The sequence below is a fragment of the Thunnus albacares genome, chromosome 3, assembly GCF_914725855.1.
Source record: "Thunnus albacares chromosome 3, fThuAlb1.1, whole genome shotgun sequence".
NCBI classification, from domain to species: Eukaryota; Metazoa; Chordata; class Actinopteri; order Scombriformes; family Scombridae; genus Thunnus; species Thunnus albacares.
In genome coordinates this window covers 1058018-1079911 of record NC_058108.1, presented here as the reverse complement: position 1 = coordinate 1079911, position 21894 = coordinate 1058018, and the positions used below count along the sequence as shown (strand labels likewise).

The window sequence follows — 21894 nt, the reverse complement described above, 5'->3', positions numbered from 1 at the left end:
TCTTTTAAGAGACTGAACAGTATCAGAACCAGGACATCCAGGTTCTGCAGCAGCACTTACCGAGAGGCCGTTTATGGCCTTAATTCACTTATCATAATGTGCTATAAGACACTTTAACGTCTTATATATTATATATTTTAAGTCTTGTATACAAGGATCTACATCTTAACTGATTTGTGGTACTATTATAATTATTTATGTATTTATTGTGATATGAGGTTTTTGTCATTTTGTGTGAGCTTATCAAACCAAATTCCTATCAATTATGTTGAAATGACAATAAAGTATTGACCCTTCTGTTACCTACCATGGTATTACTCCAGTATTAAACTCAAAGAAACGGATAGTGGGCACATACGAAACCAGTAAGGTGAAGGTGCATGTAGTGGAAAGTTTTTCAGGCTCCCAAAAATTTAATGAAGCAACTTTTGTTAAACATATGAACAGTTTACAAAATATGCATTGCTATAGATTAGACTACCCAACCTTATAAGTTGTTAAAATTAGCTCTACCTTGACGACAGACAAATGTTTATGTATATATGATAAATATAACACTATAAATGGGGCCACTTTGCATATTAAGTGCTTTTACTTTGGGTATATTTTTCTGCCAATTATGTACTTTTACTTAAGTAAAATTTTGCTTACAGGACTTATGTATGTATTTTTTCATTGTTGTACTTTAACTTAAGTAAAAGATCTCAGTACTGCTTGTTTATTACTTTGTCGTTACAGAGCTGTGATGTAAAGTGCTACCAGCATACAGCCTCTGAGTACTATACTCATTTATACGAGTCTCACAGAAATGTAAATATCAACATAGTTTAAGTTAACACTTCTTTCATGTCTTCCTCTACAGGGATTCATCGTCAGGGCAACCATCTGTGTAGCAAGCTCACCACCGTCCATAAGACATCTGTCAAGAGGAGTCAGTGCTACGTTTCACTTTCTAAAGATGATGATATTTGAGAGGATGCAGTCACCATATTGGACCCATGTGAGAACCAATGAATGTTTGTTTTCTGATAAAAGACCCCCAGCCAGAATAACTTGTATGATCCACCAGACCACCTCCATCCTGACGAGAAGAAACTGAGCTTTCAATGAAGGATTTAACTGTTTGAAGACTGTGGGACACGTTAATGAGGTAGATTGTCTTGTGACTTTGTTTTAGATATTTCTACGTGAAACATGACATAGATATGTTACTCTGGAGGCTTCTCTCTATGTAATGGTGACACCATAAACTGTCACAATTTTCTGCTCAGAGGTGTAAATGTATCCCATCAATAGTGGTGTCTGTTTCAGTCAACAGGATATCATTGACTGTGCTCACAAACTTTACATTACATGTAGACATGACTCACTGAGTTCTATTTATGGTAACAGCAAAAAAAAAATGTTTTAAACACATATTGTGTTCTGTTTATATGCAATTCAAATATAGAAATCCAGAGAGTTAACCTTTAATCCCATAGAGCCTGCATAATCCAAACTAATACATTTAGGATAGTTTTGGACTCTTATTAGTTGATAGTTGTTATTCATATTATGTTAATGAACTGTTTCTAGAGCCCACCAAGAGCCTCCTGGGAAATAAGACCCCACCACTTCTATTGAAAATCAATCAATCAAAGGCTATTTTAATGCTGTAGTGCTGAACACTACAGATGACGGGGGAGATTCAGCAGGATCGTCATGGCTCCTCCTGTTGAGGATTATTACTGCCGCCGGTTTCAGCCCAACACCTTCGACTCTTCCCGCTGCAGCTCCTGCCTGCGTCCGGCTCACATGCACCTCAGCAGCTCACAACAGGACGGTTCACAAGTATGTAATGTTCAATTGCTCGGTGAAATAATCTGAACAATTCAGTATTCTTCAGATCTTTATCTTATCGTCCCACAAGATGAAACTTGTTTTTTAGCAATAAGGCAGCATAAAAATATATTTTTTAAAACATATTCCATATAAATTTCTGGCTTTTCTGATGTTCACACTCAGCAACAAGTCGATTAATTTTATTCACCAATAATAATATATTGTTTTAAAGAATCGTTCAACATTTTTGGAAATATCCAATTAATTTGTGAAAACGGCACATAGTTGTGTCACACTACTTATTGGCCAGGAGCAGTGACTTCCTGAAGTTTTGTCGTCACCGTGAGGCTGTCAGGTGACCAGCAGAGACTCCAGATATCACGTGTTCAGCGGTAGCGCGAGGCCAGCTTTGTCCACCTGTCTCCAGTCTTTGTGCTAAGCTAAGCTAATCAACGTTAAACCAATGCAAGGGTGGTGGTGAGCTGCTTTGGGTAGCTGTGATATATGAAATATGATACAGGATACCCGGTTTGAGTAATAGATCAATGAGTTTGAATGCTGACACTATTTAACACATTTTTTGTTCCTGGGTAGTAAGTGTTATTTACTAATTGTTTATGCCTAAAAAGTGCAGAAAATGGTTCTTATTTCCTTTGTCTTTGTGACCAGGATAGTCATATTTTGAAACTTACCTATTTCTAATGGGGAAATGGGTGAATTTGCACATTTTCATTCACATTAAGTCAGAAAAAACAACATATGAATCAAAATTAACAAGTGTTTATGCTAAAATTATACAAAAGTGATGACAAAATATTTAGAAGTGAGTAGTTTTTCCAGATTTACGATTGTACTGTCAACCCCCAAATATAGTCTGCCGTCATCCTATCCGGTTATTCATTTGTTGTTTGAAGGGATTAATGGCTATTTTCCATACATTTTAGGCATAAGCAATTAGTAAAGAACACTTACTACCCAGGAACAAAAAACAAGTAAAAATTTGTTATCAGAGACCAAAACACAGAAGTTTACAACTCTGGAAAGTTAATCCTCTGGAAATTAGCAAACTAAAATGTTGCAGAAATGTAGAAATACATTGTTCATGTCACAAAGTAATCTACCAGGAATGTGTGTTTGCACGTATTTGATTTGTCACCGGATGACATCATGTTGAGCTAAAGATATCTGGCTGCTGGCTGTGGCTTCATATTTAGCGTACAGATATGATCAGGCATCTATCTTTTCTTTCTTCTTTTCTTGCAAGATTGCAAATAAGTACATTTCCCAAAATGTTGACCTATTCCTTTAAGTTTGCAATAATTTAAACAGTTTGATAAATACATTCCCAGATCCCATTAACTTCAATATTTGTTTTCCTGATGCTCATGATCAGCAGAGTCTAGTTATGTTCCCAGTGTACGTAGTTTTACGTCAGAATTACACATCACATGTTGAGGTCAAAAACTGCTAACATTATAAAATAAAAGGTCAAGTGGTTTCATGATGACTTTGCGACCACTGAATACAACACGTCTAATAAAACTAAACCACACTGAATTGATGATGTCAACCTACAATACAATCACCAAGTGAAACTACTGTGGAGGTGGTAGAAGAATAATACAACAAGGTGGCATTTGATTCTGTATCATTAATTAATGAAAGCTCATTACAGTCCTCGGGGAATGGCCTGTAATCTGATACACTCATATGACATGTGCAAACACGTACCCTCAGACAACACTGGCCCACTTGACTTAAATAAATACTTTATCATTGAGAAACGTTTGTTTTTTGTTGCAGCTAGTACTGAAATGTTGAATTTATTATCTGAAAACAAAAGATGAGACTTTAATGTCTTTAAATCTGCACACAGTCAAGAGATCAACATTTAAATCAAGTAAAAACTTCTGTCGTCCGTCTGGTAATGAGAAGTCGAACTGAAGAAGGGATCAAGATAAAGATGAGAACGAAGTTGAGTAGGCGGTTCTGGTAATGCAAAAGCACTAGAGCAATGAAATAATGATGAGCATGACCAGAGACTAGCTTGAGTTACGTCCTGTGCAGTCTAAATATATTGGCTTAGCTGAACGAATGGAGAGAAGCAGGAGAGCAACTGAAAGCCTTGACAGCAGAAGGAGAGCGAGTCGTCACAGTAAGTGAAATACATCTCATTGTTTGGTCGGATATATATTAGTGTCTACGGGTATAATTGAGTTGTTTTGTCTTGTATTTCCTTTAAAATACATAAAATGAAATACAGCAGATGTCAAGTAGTTGCAGTGTTATGCTTTTGTTGGCGTGTGATTCTGTGGCTGTATCATATAAAACTTAAATGTGATTATATCAAAATATGCTGTTTGATAAAAGGATAAAAAAAATCTAAATGTACATATATAATTTACAGAAACAATCAAATCAAACTCTGCTGCAACTGTCTCTGTTATCAAATTGACAACTGTGACTCTTTAGATTTTATCTAATTTCATGAAATTGTTTAAAATACTCAGAGATGATCAAAATGCTTAAAACTGTGTTCCTGTGCTCCACAAACCAGGAAGCTGATGATGATGATTGCTCCCTGTCCGAGGTGACCACAAGTGCCAGCAGCAGCAGTGATGACGTCAGCGGTGGTTGGACCTACGAGTGGAGTCTGGTCCACAGTCTGAGTCCTGAGTGGGAACTTGATATCTGTGACACTGACATACAATCCAGGTGACTGTATCCTGTAGCTTGATTTCAGAAACACTTACCAAGAACAGGCTCTCTGAGCAGTGAGCACATATGCTATTTACCATGAAACATCACACGTTCACACAGAAAGAGACGCCTGTTTGTCTGAGAATCACTGACTGAGCAGCTTAACGTTAGCTTTGAAGCACATAACTTAGTTTGATTCTACATCACAAGTAATTTGCAGTAGAAAATGTTCTAAAAAGGCATTAATGTCTTACTTTGTGAAAAGTGTGTGTGTTTGTGAAAGCTATGGAGCATTTTAGCGTCTTTTAGTTCATTGTTTAAAGCTCAAAACTTTATGTTCAGTCTCAGTGCTTCTATCAACTTATTTCAACTCATACCAGGTGGCTGATTTCAGCAAAAAAGCTCTGGATTTTATGCTTTATAACCTTCCCAGCATCAAAGTTAGCAACTAGCTGGTGAACATGATGAAGCATTTAGCAGCGAGCGAAGCGCAGAGACCAGAAACAGAGCTAAAAGGAGAGTGACTTAGATTCATCAGTGGACAAGGACTGGGATAAGGATAAGGATACAGGATAAGGCTGGCTCTTTTTCTATATTTTTCTTATTGTCAACAAATCTCATGTGCAGATCCAAACTAACATCAACTGATCCTACTGAAAAGTATTGTGTATGTATCCAAAGCCTGATATATCATATTCCTCTGTGCCGTAGACCCCCTTTGTTGACCAAAAACTATTAAAAATATGTCAGTGAGTCACACCACTGCACTGGGAGACATGTTCTATGACAGCCACAAATACAAGAGGTACATTTTTAGATTTTTCTCATTTCCATACCCAGAAATCCTGAGCTGACTGCAATCTGCACACATTAGACTCATGTCTAACAATAAAGCTGGTTTGGTTCATGATGCTTCATATCAAAGGATGACAAAAGCACAAGAGGGACAAAGGATCTAAATGTGGCAACGCCAGCTTTGCATTGATGCAGAACTCACTCACTGGTGTTTAGGTGGTAGTTTGCATTTCACCTGTAAATTTTATTTGGAAAAATAGGGCAAATCTAATGGATTACCATTGTGCTGTTTCCTGTTGCAGCCCTGCTTTTTATTAAGATCAGACTGGGTGCATTTGTACAGAAAATGGTTTGAAAAAAGATCAAAACATCTGCACTCTTATCTCCATTGCAAACTCCCAATTTTTTGTCTGTGCTTTCAGTCACATAGACGATCATCAGAGCCTTGTACAGCTTTAAAATTAAAAAATTCTGTTCATTGGGGTGGTAACCCAACAGCCTCCTTCTTTGCTGGTGGACACCAGCAAAGAAGGAGGCTGTCAAACTGAAGAGGGAGGCCTTTCAGATATGGCTGGCCCAGGGGTCTCCTGAAGCAGCAGATGGGTACTGAAGGGCCAAAAGGGAAGCAGCTCAGGTGGTTGCTGAAGCAAAAACCCAGGTGTGGGAGGAGTTCAGGGAGGCCATGGAGAAGGACCTCCAGTTGGCCTCAGAGAAGCTCTGGCAAACCGTCAGGTGACTCAGGAAGGGGAAGCAGGGTTTAGCCCAGGCTGTTTTCAGCAGCGGTGGAGGGCTGCTGACCTTGACTGGGGACATTGTCAGATGGTGGAAGGAACACTTTGAGGATCTTCTAAACCCGCCGACATGACCTCTATGGAGGAAGCAGAGTTGGATGACTTGGGGGAAGCCTCATTCATATCCCTGGCAGTGATCTCTGAGGTAGTCAGATTGCTTCTCTGCTTTTTGCAGATGATGCGGTTCTGTTGGCCTCAACACACCGTGACCTCCAGCAGGCACTGGGATGGTTTGCAGCCAAATGTGAAGCAGCTGAGATGAGAGTCAGCATGTCCAAATCTAAGGACATGGCGCTCTGCCGGAAAAAGGTGGACTGCTCCCTCTGGGTTGGGAGTGAGTTGCTGTCCCAAGTGGAGGAATTCAAATATCTTGGTGTCTTGTTCACAAGTGAAGGTATGAGGTTGAGGACATGAGGTTGACAGGTGGATCAGTGAAGCATCAACAGTAATGTGGGTGTTGTACTTGACCATTGTGAAGGCAAAGCTCTCAACTTACCTTTCAGTCTATGTCCCAACCTTCAGCCTAGGTCACAAGCTTTGGTTAATGACTGAAAGAATGAGACAAAGACACAAGCTTTGGGAATGAGTTTCCTTCGGAGAGTGTCTGGGCTCAGCGTTAGAGATAGGGTGAGGAGCTTGGACATTTGGGGGGAGCTTGGAGTAGAGCCGCTGCTCCTTCGCAGCGAAAGGAGCCAGCTGAGGTGGTTTGGGCACCTGGTTAGGATGCCTCCTGTACGATTCCCTCTAGAGGTGTACCAGGAACGTCCAACTGGTAGGAGACCCTGGGGCAGACCCAGAATATGCTGGAGGGACTACATATCTCTTCTGGCCTGGGAATGCCTTGGGATCCCCCAGGAGGAGCTGGAGGGTGTTGCTGGGGTGAAGGATGTCTTGGTTTCTTTACTCAGTCTGATGCCAGCCTGACCCGGTCCCGGATAAGTGGCGGAAAATAGATGGATGGATCTTTATCATCACATCAAATCAATTTTTAAATACTCTATAACCATCTCGGGCCTTCTGGCTGTTCAGTAAATGTACAGTATTTCACAATTGATCAGCCCCCTCACCTATATGTCTGACAACCGGCTGTGTACTTCCTCCTTCAGCTCTCCAAATCAGTGGGACTGTCCAGAGAGGAGTAGATCCCTCAGCGCAGAGAGGCACCAAAGAGATATGACCCGGTTGGACCCTTCTCCTCACCGTGGCACTGAAAGCTCCTGGATGGATGAGAGGAGGGGCAGAAACCAGTCCCGCCGGGCATCAGGTCAGTCACTGATAAACACTGCACCCTAAAACTTTAAACTTCTAATCTGTCACATAAAAGCAAAGCAGAGAAAGTCATCCATGATGTTTGTGCTCATACTCTTTGACAGGTTTTGAAATGATCACAGGCTTGTTTGATTTTCAGAGTCCAGAAGAGACAGAGAGCAGGAGAGCAGCTACCTCTCTCCTGACAGAAGGGCTGATGGTGAGCATCAGGAAATCAATAAACGGCAATATCGTTACTATGAAAGGGGGCATCCCCTCCCCAGCAATTATGTTCCGGAGCCCAAAGCCACTGTCCCCTACAGGAACGTCAACCTTGGTGTGCCCTCACAGCGGAGAAACCTAGAGACATATATGCTGGAAAGTTGGAGAAGTGAATCCCCTCAGAGGTACACGTACCACTCCAACTTCAGACGAGGAACTGACTCTCAGATGAATTCTCCAACACGTCACAGCTCTGTGAGCCCTGACCGATACAAGTTAACTGAATCTCCTTTGAGACACCAGAGAAGGAGCTCCCTCTCCAGGAGTCAGACTCGATCTCACGTCTCATCTCATGGCTCCTCTCACTTTCCATCACACGGTCCTTCTCGGCGTACATCAGGCAGATCCAGTCCGTCTCGGAGGAGAGGGTCTATTGGCTCTCAGGCTGCCTCACCCTCTAGAGTCACTCCTTCTCACAAGCGCACAGATTCCCTCCATTTACAGAATGGTGAATATGAAGCACAAAAGGGATGCAGCCGAGAGTCAGGGAGTCCATCACAAGCTTCAAACAAACACAGTTTGGACTCTGAGAAGCTGTATAGGAACCTGGAGTCTATCTCCCGCCGTGTCTCCTCAGCCATTCAGCACAACTCATACAAGGGATCTCAAGCATCTCCTCGAACTAGAACAGCTGTCAACAGCTCAGTCAACACTCGTTCACACAACAGCCGTGAGGTATCACCATCTAGGGATGGCTACGGTACACACAGCCACACCCCACAGAGGGAGCTCTGCTCCAGAGACAGCAGACTCAGCCCTTCTCAAGCCTCCTGGAAGGGGTCCTCACACTCCATACTCAGCCTCCCACCTTCATGTGGTTCCTCCACATCGAGACAGGGTGCAGACTCTCAGGTGCTTGGTGGTTCGCTGTCCCATGTTGCAATCACAGAAACTGATAAGGGCAATGAGGGAAATGTTCGAGTCATCGGTGACAGAAGCAGGAGCAACATAAGGCGAGGGATGGAGGCCCTGCTGATCTCTGAACCCAGGAAGGATACAGTGGAAGTGGAGGAGGTAAATGAGACAACTAAGAATATTATATAATCATTTTAACAAATGAATTGTTTGCAGGATAGGCCCTTTGAGGTGCATCATCTTGTTTTCAAGAGGGTCCTATAAAGTTTTTACATTTTACAAACTACAGGAAAAAACACAAGAAAAAAACATGATAAATCATAAATAAAAGCAACAATAAAATCAATAATTTTCAGCTGATAACAAAATAATGATTATGATTATTTTTAGCATATTACCCAATCCATATATCACCCCAACTTAACCGCTTTACATACAGTTCTCCCTTCTGTTTCCCTTTAAAGGACAGGTTCACATTTTTTGAAGTCTGACCTAAAATAATAGTCAGATGCCCAAATGAACACTGACACGTTTCCTCCTGTTCATACTGGCCATTAGAAGATCCCTTCATAATGCACTTTCAATGCAAAGTGATGGGGCCAAAATCCACAGTCCACAGTCCTCCTCCTGTGCAAAAAATGTATTTAAAAGTTTATTTGAAACTAATATGCAGCCATTCAAATTAGTCAAATCAAGTCAATATCTTTCAAAGTTAATGAATTTTGAGTCAAAAAAGTCCCTTTTTTGTTGCTATACTTCCACCGCAGCAGAAAAACACTGTCTGAGGAAACTCAAAGACGACATTTGATGCTAAAAAGCCTGTAAATGTGGCAGATATCCACCTTATATAACTAACTCAGACTGCTAAAGTCTCATATAAGCTTCATGTAAACTTTTAAATGCATTTTTACACAAAGTGACTGTATGGTCACACATTTTATCAGCCAGTATGAACAGGAGGAATGATTACAGCGAGGAAAACCTCTTTCAATGTTCATATGGACACCTGACTGTTGTTTTAAGACAGACTTGAAAAACTGTGTACCTGTCCTTTAATGTGTGGCGATAAATTGATCCAATCAAACAAAACCTTATAACAGAAAGCTTTTTTTTGTACCTGTTTTTATAGAAACTAAGGGAATAGAAGGGCAGAGCCAACCTGAGTATATTAACAAATACACTGAGGTTTATGTGTTAATGCTGGTAAAACTTTCTGTTTCTGAGGTGGTGATGACGATGGAGGACTACATAATGCTGGCTGATATTCCAAAAATCCAGCTGGAGTCAGAAGAAGAGTTTCCAACACTGAGGAGGCGGAACCAGAGTCCCAGCCCGTGCAGGGACCAGAGGCTCAGGACACCCAGGTAAAAAAAGTAAACTGAAGCACCTTTAATTTAAGTGTACTCAGTACTGTATACTGCACTCATGATTAATGTACTTACAGTGTGCTATTTTTGACGTACTAATAATGTACTTAATATACTGGTGATATACAATTAATGCAATTAAAAATACACTGAAACACTTGAAGTATTGCTTATTAGTATTTCAAGTACACTGATGTACATCTTGAGGAATAATATATATTTTATATATATTTTTCAGGCACTTAGAATTGGCACCAAATCTAATAATGTACTCATTGATATGTCATCAGTATATTTCAAGCATATGTTAGTATACTTAATTTTTACCTGGACACACAGGTTGGTAGAAGCGTATATATGGGACTGTATGATATAGTGGATTCATGGATAGTCATGACAGAAGTCCCACAAGTTTGCATTTATTCTGCATTCCTACTGTACGTGTCTCTTTAAACACTTCCTTTGGTGGCTGGGAGATAAGTGGCGTAGCAAGTACAAAAAGAAGACTCAAAAGACTTTGAAGATTTTTTTTTTTTTCTTACCATAAGTAATTGCTTCAGTTACGGCCAAACGAAAGAAGCGTGCTGTCTTGCAGAGGTATGTCAAAGTTCAATAAGATGAAAAAGGATGAAAATCAGTCTCATAGTGTGTTAGTTAATTAGTTATTTGGTTAGTTTCGTTTATTATCCTTTCAGAAATTCCTTGCGTGTCAAGTTCATGTTGTGTGTCGAAGATTTTATTTGCTTTATTCACTTTTGGTTCTGAAGGTATCAAGAGGAAATAGACATCTACAGTTCAAGGCTGGAGTCAGACGAGAGAGGAAGAGGCAGAGAGAGAGGCCGAGACAGACGAGAGAAATGTCGGGACTCTGAGAGTGGACGATCATCTCGAAGACAGTCAACAGCATCTCTTCACACACAGGTACAATTAAGTTATGGGGGACACCTTTACCATAAAGTACAACTAAATTTGTAATCCTGACTGTTCATTCTATCCAAGAGTTCAGACAATCAAAGCAGGAAGCAAAGATCTTCAGAAGCGAAGGAGCGAGCTCCTCTTGAACGTCCGCAGACACAGGTGAGTAGTCCCATGACTTCCTGCATCTGTGTGAATCACATGAGTGTTTGGAGGAAAATGGGTCATTCATACATTCATTCTAAAGCAGCTCCTTGATATTTATTTCAGTTCTTTTACCCCAGGCACCCCTCTAACAGAAGCACCTTGCACAAAAAAGCCATTAGTTAGCACTCCATGTTTAAGGGCAGCATGTTCATTTGATTTATCATCTTTATTAATAGATTCTAGGATGGTTCAAGTCGATGTATCCTGCAGTCTCAGCGCTGCTGTTTCATGCTTTAAAACTGCTGAGCCAGCAAACAGAGAGGGATGGATGATCACAGATCACATTCAAAATGTGTTATTTCCGTTTATTGAATCACATGCAACTGCACAAACATTTGTAGTAGTTCAGAAACGCTCACATAGTGTAACAAGAGCATCATGTGACCTGATGATGATTTGTGACTTCCTCATTTCACCTCACATTATGCTTTTTTTTTCTTTCTTTCTCAATCTCTCTCTGTTTCCTTCTCCCTCATAATATAAACACCGGACACCATCCATCATGCATCGTGAGTATTGTCTGTATTTTGTGCTAAAATGCTCCAACAGCACCTGTTTACTATCAAGTCCTTCTGAGCTCAATTCTTCTTTCTCTTCCTGTTTCTCAGCACCTTAAAATGATCACAGTCATAAAAACTACACCTCTTCCTTTTTTATGTTCCCATTCTGTATTATATTTCCTATTTTAACAAGCTTTAATGCTTTGTCTGCCTCTCTGTTCTACTCTCAATGACGTGGTTATCTCGCAGAGACAGAAGCTGTTCGCGTGCTAGTGACAGTTCCCATTTCCGCTTGTTTCACAGACAAGTGCGAGGCAAAGCGCCACAGAATGCCTTCTCATGCTTACTCGTAATACTTTAATTGCAGATGTTGTGACTTGAAGGGGTGGATGTCCAGACTGGATGAACATGGCAAGGTAAAAAAGAAGATTTTGTAATATTTATTCTAATTAATTCAATTACTTGAATTTCCTGCTCTAATTCTTGTTGCAACCACAATCTCAGTACAAAACACCAAGAAGGAGACTCGACCCATAAACTATCCATGAAGGAGTCCACATTTACTAGTAGTGATAATACTATTAGATGTGTTTTATTCATGCACCACTAATTAATTTGATGTTGAATATCCTCACTGTGTCTTTTTTCTCAGTGGAGGAAACACTGGTTTGTTCTGATTGATGCTTCGCTGAGGTACTACAGAGACTCAGAGGCTGAGGAGGTAAAATATGACTCCATATATGACAAAAGGAGACATTTCTGATCAGTTTTATTTCATTCTTCCTTGATGTAGTGTTTTGGTTACAACCTGTCTAACTTTAAGCTCTTCTTGTTGTGTTGCAGTCAGAAGATCTGGACGGAGAGATCGACCTGACATCCTGTGTGAACGTGTCAGACTGTGATGTGGAGAAGAACTATGGACTGCAGATACAAGTGTGTATTTACTTGTGTTTTCTCATTGTGTTGTACAGTACAACCAGACAGATGGACAGTAAGAAGTTCCCCCCCCCTCACCTCCTCCTTCCCTCATTTCCACATCAATTACATGTTTGGCTGCTTCCTGTTTAACAGTGTGTGTGTGTGTGTGTGTGTGTGTGTGTGTGTGTGTGTGTCTTTGCTCTGTCTTTTGATCTCCTCCAGACAAAGAGGGCAGTGTTCACTCTTTCTGCTATGACCTCCAGAATACGGCGGAACTGGGTGAAGTTACTAAAGCAGGCGATCCATAACAACACACAGTGAGTCTTAGAGTCTGTTATAAACTATAACCAGCTGCAAAACAAACGGACTTAACTTGTCTGACATGGCCTACATTTCAATACTGTATACAGTCAATACCGTCTGTTCAATCTCATTTCAATTTGCTAACATAGAAACATAAAATCATGACAAACTATTTAATCACACACATAGAAGCAATATTATAAACATTAAAAATATATCCATGTAAAGATAAAAAAAAATAGATAAATAAAAGATAAATAATAGAAGAGTTAAAGGTAGTGGATGTCCAACACTAAAAAGAAAAATTATATATATAAAAAAGTGTGTGTGCACATTTATTAGTCTGTACACAGATTCAACTGATTGGTTACGTTGAGTCGTATAGCTTCAGGAATAAAATAAAATAAAAAATATATTTCTTCTTTCGTATATACACACATTTATATGAAAGAAGAAATTACTTTTTATTATTTTCTACTCCAATATATGCCCAGGTATTCAACAATACAATAAATTAATATACAGTGTGTGTACAATATATGTATATATATACATTTATATACATACATGTACATCTCATATATATACATACATATATATGTGTAGGTACTTTTAAGTTCAACTGCACTTGTTGACAAAATAATTTTACTTTAAGATCCTTTTAGTAGCTATTCTGGAGCTTTTGTTCATAATTACTGTAAAATAATAAATAAAACTGTGACTTGGGGTGATTCTTACAGAACCTGCAATCATTTGATCTGTCATAAGATATTATTAATTAATGATAATTAGTTTGTACAAATTACAAACAGGACATCCTACATGATGAACATCTGATGTTTATCTTGTTATTAAGTTATGATTAAGCAAAATATATTAAAATCTTGAATCTAATTAAAAAAAAAACAACAGATGTTCCAAAGACCTTAAAATTCCTGAAGACCATGAAGAAATGCAGATGTGAGTGATTGGGTGGTCTGTCTGCAGTGAAGCCCCTCTATCATCTTTCTTCTGATGTGTAACACTACCCTCCTGTCTTTCCCTCATTCTGCTCTCAGCAAATCAGGCACCGGCAGCGAGAAAAAGAACCCCCTCTCCCGGAGACCGTCGTCATGCCAACCCCCTGCTCGGTTCACCTGTAAGGACTCCGGCTTTGAACCTCCGAGTTCCTCCACCGCAGCTGCGAACTCCCATCAGGCCGACCACCAGCACCGGGCTGCAGACGGGGATCTGGACGCGGACGTGTCTCCGGCCACTCAGAGGGAAGAAGGGGAGGGCTGGGACCGCGAGCAAGCCAAGCGATTGGAGGAGAGGAACAAGTGGTTTGAGGAGGGGATCCACTTCGGTGAGATGGGAAGCAGGTGGGACTTAATGGAGCTGAAAAAGGGGAGTATACCTGTGCCTGTAATTGAAACCATGGACTCAGAGGTCAACAGGAAGTGGACAGAATTTGAGAGGCTGTCGTTTAGGGACATGAGCGCGCAGTCTCTCATTGGAACCCAGGCTTATGAGTCAAGCACCCCACAGCCATCCCAGTCTCTTGTTAGCCCTCAGACTTACCAATCGAGCCCCGGAGAGGCCGAACAGTCTGTCACCGGGTCGCAAACTGATACATCAAGCTCAAAGGGGGCTCTTCCATCTTTAAACAGTGCCCAAACCATTCAAACAAATAAAGCTGAAGCCCTTCAGAAGGAGGTAAGAAAGAAATTACATTCACTGCATTAAAACATGTGACGCCACTGTCTTCAGTGCAAGAACATCACGTTGATTTCCAGAAGTGAAAGCCATAAGCATGATCCCCACTTCTCTCCATCTCTTCTTTCACCATCTGCAAATCCATCTCCCAGGCCCTCTCTCTTCGAAAGCAAGTGGAGAGCATTAAGAGGGAGCGCACAGCCATGGGGATAGAGGTGGACAGCCCGTGCAGCCCCGGGGCCCCCTGTAGGGCCAAGCTGGAAGCCATGGAAGCAGCCCATCGGAAAGCACTGCAGGAGCTGCAGGAGAAGCACACTCAGGAGATCAGGGAGCTGGAGGGAGAGAGAGACAAGATGCTGCAGGAGGAGAGCCAAGCAGCTGCTAAAGGTAAGACGCAATGTGGTATCAAGCAACGGGTCGGTCACGAGGTACAATGTGATACAAATCCTGCTAAGTTAAGGGCTTGTTTCATTTTAGAAGATACTTTCTGCTTAGGTGCTTTCAATACTTTAACCATTCTCTCCTGTATATTTTAGATTTTGAACCTCAATCTCCTTATAAACAAACTATTCTCTACTGTTTCTATACTTTACACTGTCATATCAGAAGATGTGACTCTTGCCAAGATGACTGCTTATACCTTTACCTCACAATCCACTCTCTAGCAGTCCAAATGCTACTGTTTTATTCATATGCAAGACACTGATTGATTAACTGCAATCTTTAACAATCAGAGGAGCCTCTGTGGAGGTTTTAAATATCTGGGATTTGTGACTTTAACTTCAGAGAAATGCTATTAATATATATATTTAAAAAAAACATGCAAAGATTACAGCAGTTTTAATGACATGTGGAAGATTCTTATAATAATAACTTATCATGTTCTAACAAGAAAAGTTTGTTTTAATGAGATATATTTGTGTTGTGAAATAACAAGAAACAGACAAATATGTTTTTGTCACAGTGGCAGCAATATGTTGTATAAAGGTTCCATCTACTTAGGAAGTTAGTTGGTTTTGGAGTCAATAAGTAAATATAGGAAATGGTATTTAATATAATGATATATAATCTGGTGGAAAGTTTTATATGTTAACATGGTCGTGTGGTATGGAAACTTTAAAGTCAGAAAGCTAAACTGCAGAGAATATTAGTCATAAAATTAAAAGGAATTTACAGAAAAACAAAAGAGAACTACGACTTAAATAGCAAAAACAAAGCTTTCTATATTGTAAGTGATCCTTGCCAACCATTGAAAATCCAATTTGAGGTTTTACCCTCAAGGATGAGTTATAGACAAGCAAGAGCCGCCAGAAATATGTACAGCAAGCTGCACTTTCCAAATGTAATATATATATAATAGAATATGAACTGTATACTCTCATCATGCTTCTTTCTTTAAGCCCATCTCTGTTTATTTATGTCTTTTAAAGTCATGTTGTTTATTGATGCTATACTATCATCATATGTTGTTTTTAACAATGACAGTTAAGTTCCTAATTAATAAGTAACGGATCATTACAGCTATGGAGGCGCTGAGAGCAGCTCACAGAGAGGAGCTGGAGAGAGAGGTGGAAAAGGCCAGGAGGTTGTCTGGGGGAGCAGCACACGTGGACGCTTCATACAGAGGGCACATGTAAGTTTATTACTGGCGTCCTGTTATCATGATGGCAGTGTTCTCCATCTCACAGGCTCTCGCTGCAGGCTTAAGATGTTCTACACTCAACCGTGACCCCTTGCATGATAGTGCGTTATAATTTACTCCATAACTCGTGTGTTTGTGCGTGTCAGGCCCCAGGCGGACGTCTTGCACAGTGAGTTAGATGTTCTGTCAGAACGCTACTCTCAGAAGTGCCTGGAGCTGAGCTGCACCGAGCAGAGCAGCAAGAGCAGAGAGACTGAGCTGGGATGCAAAGAGAGGGAGCTGCGGCAGCTCAAGAGAGAGAACCAGGTTTATAAAGATATCTGATTTGATTCTGTTTAAATATAATAACATGCAGAATGTAAGATAATTCCCATCAAATTCATGTCTTTTTGATTTTATATGGTTAAATCAAGAAGGAAATGTGACAAGCTTGAACATAATTAAGCATACAAGTTCTTCATACAAGGAAAGACAAACATTCTCTTTTTTTTTCAGGAGCTTAAGGCCAAGCTGGCGGAAGAGATTAGCCGCATGCGTTATTTCATCACAGGACAGAGGTCAGATGTGGTGTCTACTGGCAGCACCGAGCGCACTGCTTCGGAAGTAGAGGTACTGATGGTAATTAGTTCATTGTCTGTAGATTAGAGCCTATGTAATGATGTACAACACTAAACCTCTAGCTGCAATTTCATTTCATGCACCTGAAATAGTAACTTGAAGAATGAATGTTTGGGGAGACAGAGAGCCATATGTGACGTATGTGCAGCGGGATTTTGAACCTAATTTAATAAAACAAATTGATCAGGCCATTTTCACTGAATGAGCCTCGTATCCTCAGTAATGGCTCCCTGTCGCAACATTATCACCCTTTTCTTTTTTTTTCTAGTGGCCTCATTTGTGTTGTGCATCTGTGGTTGGTCCCATTCTAGCACAGCACACACTGCCATCTAGTGTCTGAACTACAGAGCATGTTGCAGAATACCAACATCACTAGTGCACAGAAAGCTTTTATGGATACATTTCCTCAAATACCACACCAGCAGTGGAAGACTGTTTACTTAAGTAAAAGTTGCTATACATAAATGTAAAAAAGCTCTATTACAAGTAAAAGTATTATTAAATAAGTATTATCAGCGAAATGGAGTTTAAGTGTCAGTAAAAGTATTTGTTATGCAAACAAATGTTGTAAAATATTCTATTATTGGGTTTTTTGTTATTGATGTATTAATGTATATTTATCATTTTACTGTTGTATTTGATCAAGTTAGAGCTCATTTTAACGACATTACATCCTGATGGGTAGATTCATCTGTGACTATGTGTCATATTTCATAAATTGATCACACAGTTCAGTACTTAAGGATAGTTTCCCAGAGACATTGTGACTTTCCTATTCTACGTGAAAATTCAGAATCTTATTTAACTGCTAATAATAAGATTTCACATTTTGTCTTTCAGACGCTATTAAGAGCCAAAGAAAATGAGGTGCAGTATCTTAAGAAAGAAATCAGCTGTCTACAGAGTGAAGTCCAGTCTCTTACTAAGGTGTGTTTCACACATTTTGAACTGCTCTGTATGTCAATAAATCCAAATATACACTGCCACATTATCTACATTTACAACTTTGATTTAAACTATCTTTTCAGTCCTTTCCTGCTTTACTCTGACATGTCTACCATGTTTCTCCTGACCCTTGCTTTAGGATAAGGAGGCAGTTTATGAGCGTTATAAAGAGGCCTACGTAGAGCTGAGTGACATGAAGGGTCGTAGCCAGTTGGAGAAAATCTCCCTCAATGAACACTTGAGACTGGCGAATGCTGCGCTACAGGAGGGGGCGAGAGACACCTGACCGATGAAGACAACTGTTAGAAATGACCTTTAAAGACAAAGAAAGTCAGCCAGTAGAAAACATAAACAATTATATTATAAGTGTTGTTATGGTTCTGGCTGATAAATTATTTAGAGAGCTTGTTGTAACTTTTATGATTATGTATTAAATGGAAATCACCATTGAAAGACTGTTTTCTGTTCAAATGAAATAACAACAAGTGTTTTTTTCCATGTGTATTGACTCACTTTATTGAGTTGACAAGACACAAACATGCAAACAAGAGTGAAGGCATAACTAGTAGTTTTGATAGCCTCACATGATATGAGATTTCTTAAAAATGGTTTTTGAAAACAAGATAAGTAGCAGAAGAGAGAGGAAACAGATGGGTGGAGGTAGAGGGATGCATTTGGAAGTCAAAGTGGCCCATCTTCTCCATCTTTCTTGTGCCGGCTGGTTTGCTTCAGGTTAGTATTGCAAAGCACCCTGTGGATATAAATAAAAGAAATATTAATTCATCAGCTTTCAACTGTCAACAGTTATCATCACTGCACCACTTTACGTTCAGCTGAGACAACCTTTAAAGGGTGAGATTGAGAGTAAAAACGTCCAAGCAACAGTGTTTAAAGTGAGGTGAGGCTAACGTGCACTTTGACTTTACCATTTATATTCTCCAGTCAGCTTAGTCATCGTCGTCGTCATCTTCAGGGACGAAGATGTCATGCTCCTCCAGGAGAGCGGCAAAGTTCTTGCTGATCAGAGTTCCCACATACAGGAAAGGCACCACCACTGCTGTCATACGGATGAGACCGAACGCCGTCTGGAGAACAAAAGGAGGAAACGTGACTTTAAAATTAAAAGGTTCATCCAAGGAGGAGCACATGAATTGATTACTATTACTGCTACACATTACAATGCTTAAATGCCCGTATGGACTGGCATCCATCGGTAAGACCACCAGAACCCTAAAACACCTCAGCACTATCAGAAATAATGTAACAACTAGTCCTGTGGCTGTACAACAAATAACACTTTCACTCTCGGATACGTGGGGATTGAGGTTTTAAAACATCCATGCAGAGGGCGAGACGCTGACTCTATGCTCCTAAAACGTGAACTAGTTTGGATACATACACTGGGCACTTTGGCCCCAGAAGGCCTTAATGAGGACTTCGACATTAGACTATTAGGTATATCATGTCTCTAACAGTAATGTTGCCTTTCTGTATGTTCTGTTGCCTTTTCAGAGTGTTTTTATGGTGTTACATTTTTCCTTGGTCAAAATTACAGATATTTTCCTTAGTTGGAGGAGCTACAAACTATTGGGGATACATGAGTTGTATATACTGTAATCGTTGTATATATATATATATATATATATACACACACTGTAATCAGTGTATATATATACATATAAGTCAGTGTATATGTAAAATATGAAAAGAAAGGTTTGCTACAATTTGATTGATGGCAATTTGCAACAATAGTATGGGCTATGAGTATTTAAGATGGCGACTCTGTATTTATCAGAAGTTTGAGGCAGAGCCTTGTGCTTGAAATGTCACAACAGAAAATAAAAAGTCCTTCAAACTGGAGCTATTTGATGCGTGATGAATAAATCTCACACTGCAGCTTGCTCCAAGATAGTTTGATAGTTAGGTTATGGACAACAGTTACTGCTAAAGCTAAAAAAAGTGTCACACACACATTACAATTCATAAAGGCTCTGTACTGCAATTACATAATACATTTTCAGGTTCAAAGCTGTGATTATCTACTATGAAATCAAAGCATTTCAAATGCTGAGAGTCCAACCAGCTGGACTATCAACCAGGCAAAGCCAGTTAATCCCCCAGGAGCCCCAGAACTCCAAGGACCCTGAAAGTTACATATACATGACGTTTGCGAGATGCTACAAAGTAACGTACAAAATGAGGTGCAATCCAAGCTGCAGTAGATGAAAGGGAAGCTTTCAAAAATAAGTGCTGCAACATTTAACTCCAAGTTCCACCTGACACAAGTAACCCAGGTGCATGAAGTTACACATAAATGCACAGCAAATTACTTTTCTTTAGAGAGAGATAAATAGGAGTGGAGAGGTGGAGAGAGAAAAGAGTATGACTAATGATTAGTAAATACTCTCGGCAGAGGTAGGTCTTTAAGCATTTACGAAAGTTACGAAACTTGTTTCACCACCTAGGAAACTCACAGGAGAAGAGTTTGGATTGAGATTTCCTGCCTTACAGTGACAGTAGGCCTGGATGTATGTATGTATGAAGCATTAATGACTTTTTATGAGTGGCAACAAGGAGCCAGTGGAGAGTGATAAAAAAAAGTGGAGTGACGAGCTGTTTTTGTCTGGTTGGTTTTTTTAAATTAAAATCTAGTTTAAAAACCTTCATTATCTCAATTAATATTCCTTAACCCACTGAAGGTTAAAGGATAGGTTCACAGTTTTTCAAGTCTGTCTTAAAACAACAGTCAGGTGCTCAAATGGACACTGAAAGAGGTTTTCTTTGCTGTAATAATTCCTCCTGTTCATACTGGCTATTAAAAGATCCCCTTCAAATGTGCTTTCAATGGAAGTGATGAAGGCTAAAATCAAAGTAATTTTGCGCAGAAATACACTTAAAGTTGATCTGAAGCTTATGTTCAGCTTCAGCAGTCTGAGTTAGTCATATCAAGTGGATATCTGACACATTTAGTCTTTTAAGCATCAAATTCCCTCTTTGTGTTTCCCTGTTGAGCTGCAGTGGAAGTATAGTAACAAAGAGGGACTTTGGCACTAAAAGACCACAACTTTGAAAGATATCTACTTAATTTGACTCATTTAGATGGCTGAAACTTCATATTAGCTTCAGATAAACTATTAAATACATTTTGGCCCCCATCACTCACACTCTAAGTACATTATGAAGGGATCTTCTAATGGTCAGTATGAAGAGGAGTAATGGTTACAGACAGGAAAAACATCCTTTAAAGACCTTCCTCATCTCAGCATACATTGTGTTACCCGCAGCAGCTTAATCCAGTCATCTCTAAATGGTTCTGGACAACATATTTCTTTCCATTTGAAGGCCATTTTCCTGTTTGGATACAGCTATACTATGATATCGGGTAAATTAAAGGATAAAATGGATTCTCCATTTATCTGGGTACAATATAGTAACTTGACCTACACATAAAAAATTTCACAAGGACTAAAACATTCAGATGTTAGGTGGCACAAGTATATTCTTCAATTCGACGTTTTTTGCCTTAACATCAATGCACACCTAAATGTGTTGTGTTTAGGTCAAATTACTCACCAAATAAAACAATTCTTCATCTTCTAATCATACAATTATTTCAACTGCCTGCATAAAATATCCACTTGAATCAAAAATGTCACTTGAGCTGACAAAATATGGGGATAATTATAATTATTTCCTGAAAGTGCTTCTACGCTTGCGTAAACGCGCGCTCATTGGCTGACTTGACTAACCCTACGCGTGTCCTGCCTTTCTATTGGCCATCGCTGCTGTCAGTCCCGCCCTCGGTGTCAATCATATTTTCTTAGGTGTTTTCACCTTTTTTCAGCTCGGAAACGACGGCAGAAAACTTACTTTATCCGGTTTCGGTAGGATTGCCCCCGACGGCGTTGATACTGCGTTTCGGGTTTGAGTCGTCCTCGATATGTTTGATGTTTTCAAGCCGGTGTTGCGGCTCAGTATCGTCGTATTTTTGGAGAGCCGCAGTGGCAGCCGCAGTAGACCCGTCGCCATTTTTCCCTGTGGTGTAGTGATAGAGAGGGCGGGACCTGCGGGACTATGATGGGTGTGTTTGACAGAAAACTGATAAGATGCTACTATGGAAAACAATTATTTGTTTGGATTCCCTGAATATGAAAGCAATCTCTGTTCGCAGTTTTGTTTGATTAATTTGCTTTCCATTTTAATCAAATTTTATATTCACAAATCCAAATCCTTAGGCAAACGCCAAACTTCTCTATAAACAATATATTTCTTCAATATCTAAACGTACAAAC

At 39.8% G+C, this 21894-nt stretch overlaps 2 protein-coding genes across 3 annotated transcripts; one reads left to right on the top strand and one right to left on the bottom strand.

The window, feature by feature from the left end:
- The first annotated feature begins 1668 nt into the window (after nucleotides 1-1668).
- On the top strand, nucleotides 1669-18102 carry LOC122978475 (TRIO and F-actin-binding protein-like). Of its 2 annotated transcripts, XM_044345622.1 has the most exons (18): nucleotides 1669-1830; nucleotides 4379-4536; nucleotides 7214-7371; nucleotides 7516-8651; nucleotides 9717-9856; nucleotides 10627-10780; nucleotides 10859-10936; nucleotides 11865-11897; nucleotides 12134-12202; nucleotides 12325-12414; nucleotides 12622-12716; nucleotides 13761-14397; nucleotides 14550-14784; nucleotides 15919-16030; nucleotides 16186-16345; nucleotides 16535-16648; nucleotides 17498-17584; nucleotides 17742-18102. In XM_044345622.1, the coding sequence occupies exons 1-18, from the start codon at nucleotides 1702-1704 to the stop codon at nucleotides 17886-17888; spliced, it is 3732 nt and encodes a 1243-aa protein (XP_044201557.1). In that variant the 5' UTR covers nucleotides 1669-1701; the 3' UTR covers nucleotides 17889-18102. The 2 variants fall into 2 exon arrangements, with proteins under 2 accessions (XP_044201557.1, XP_044201559.1); XM_044345624.1 differs by lacking the exons at nucleotides 1669-1830; nucleotides 4379-4536; nucleotides 7214-7371 and having other exon boundaries at nucleotides 7537-7575; nucleotides 7679-8651.
- On the bottom strand, nucleotides 18091-21685 carry LOC122978533 (essential MCU regulator, mitochondrial-like). The gene is made up of 3 exons (XM_044345627.1): nucleotides 21473-21685; nucleotides 18529-18687; nucleotides 18091-18353 (listed from the first exon to the last, which is right to left on the bottom strand). The coding sequence occupies exons 1-2, from the start codon at nucleotides 21629-21631 to the stop codon at nucleotides 18550-18552; spliced, it is 297 nt and encodes a 98-aa protein (XP_044201562.1). The 5' UTR covers nucleotides 21632-21685; the 3' UTR covers nucleotides 18091-18353; nucleotides 18529-18549.
- Nucleotides 21686-21894: the final 209 nt, after the last annotated feature.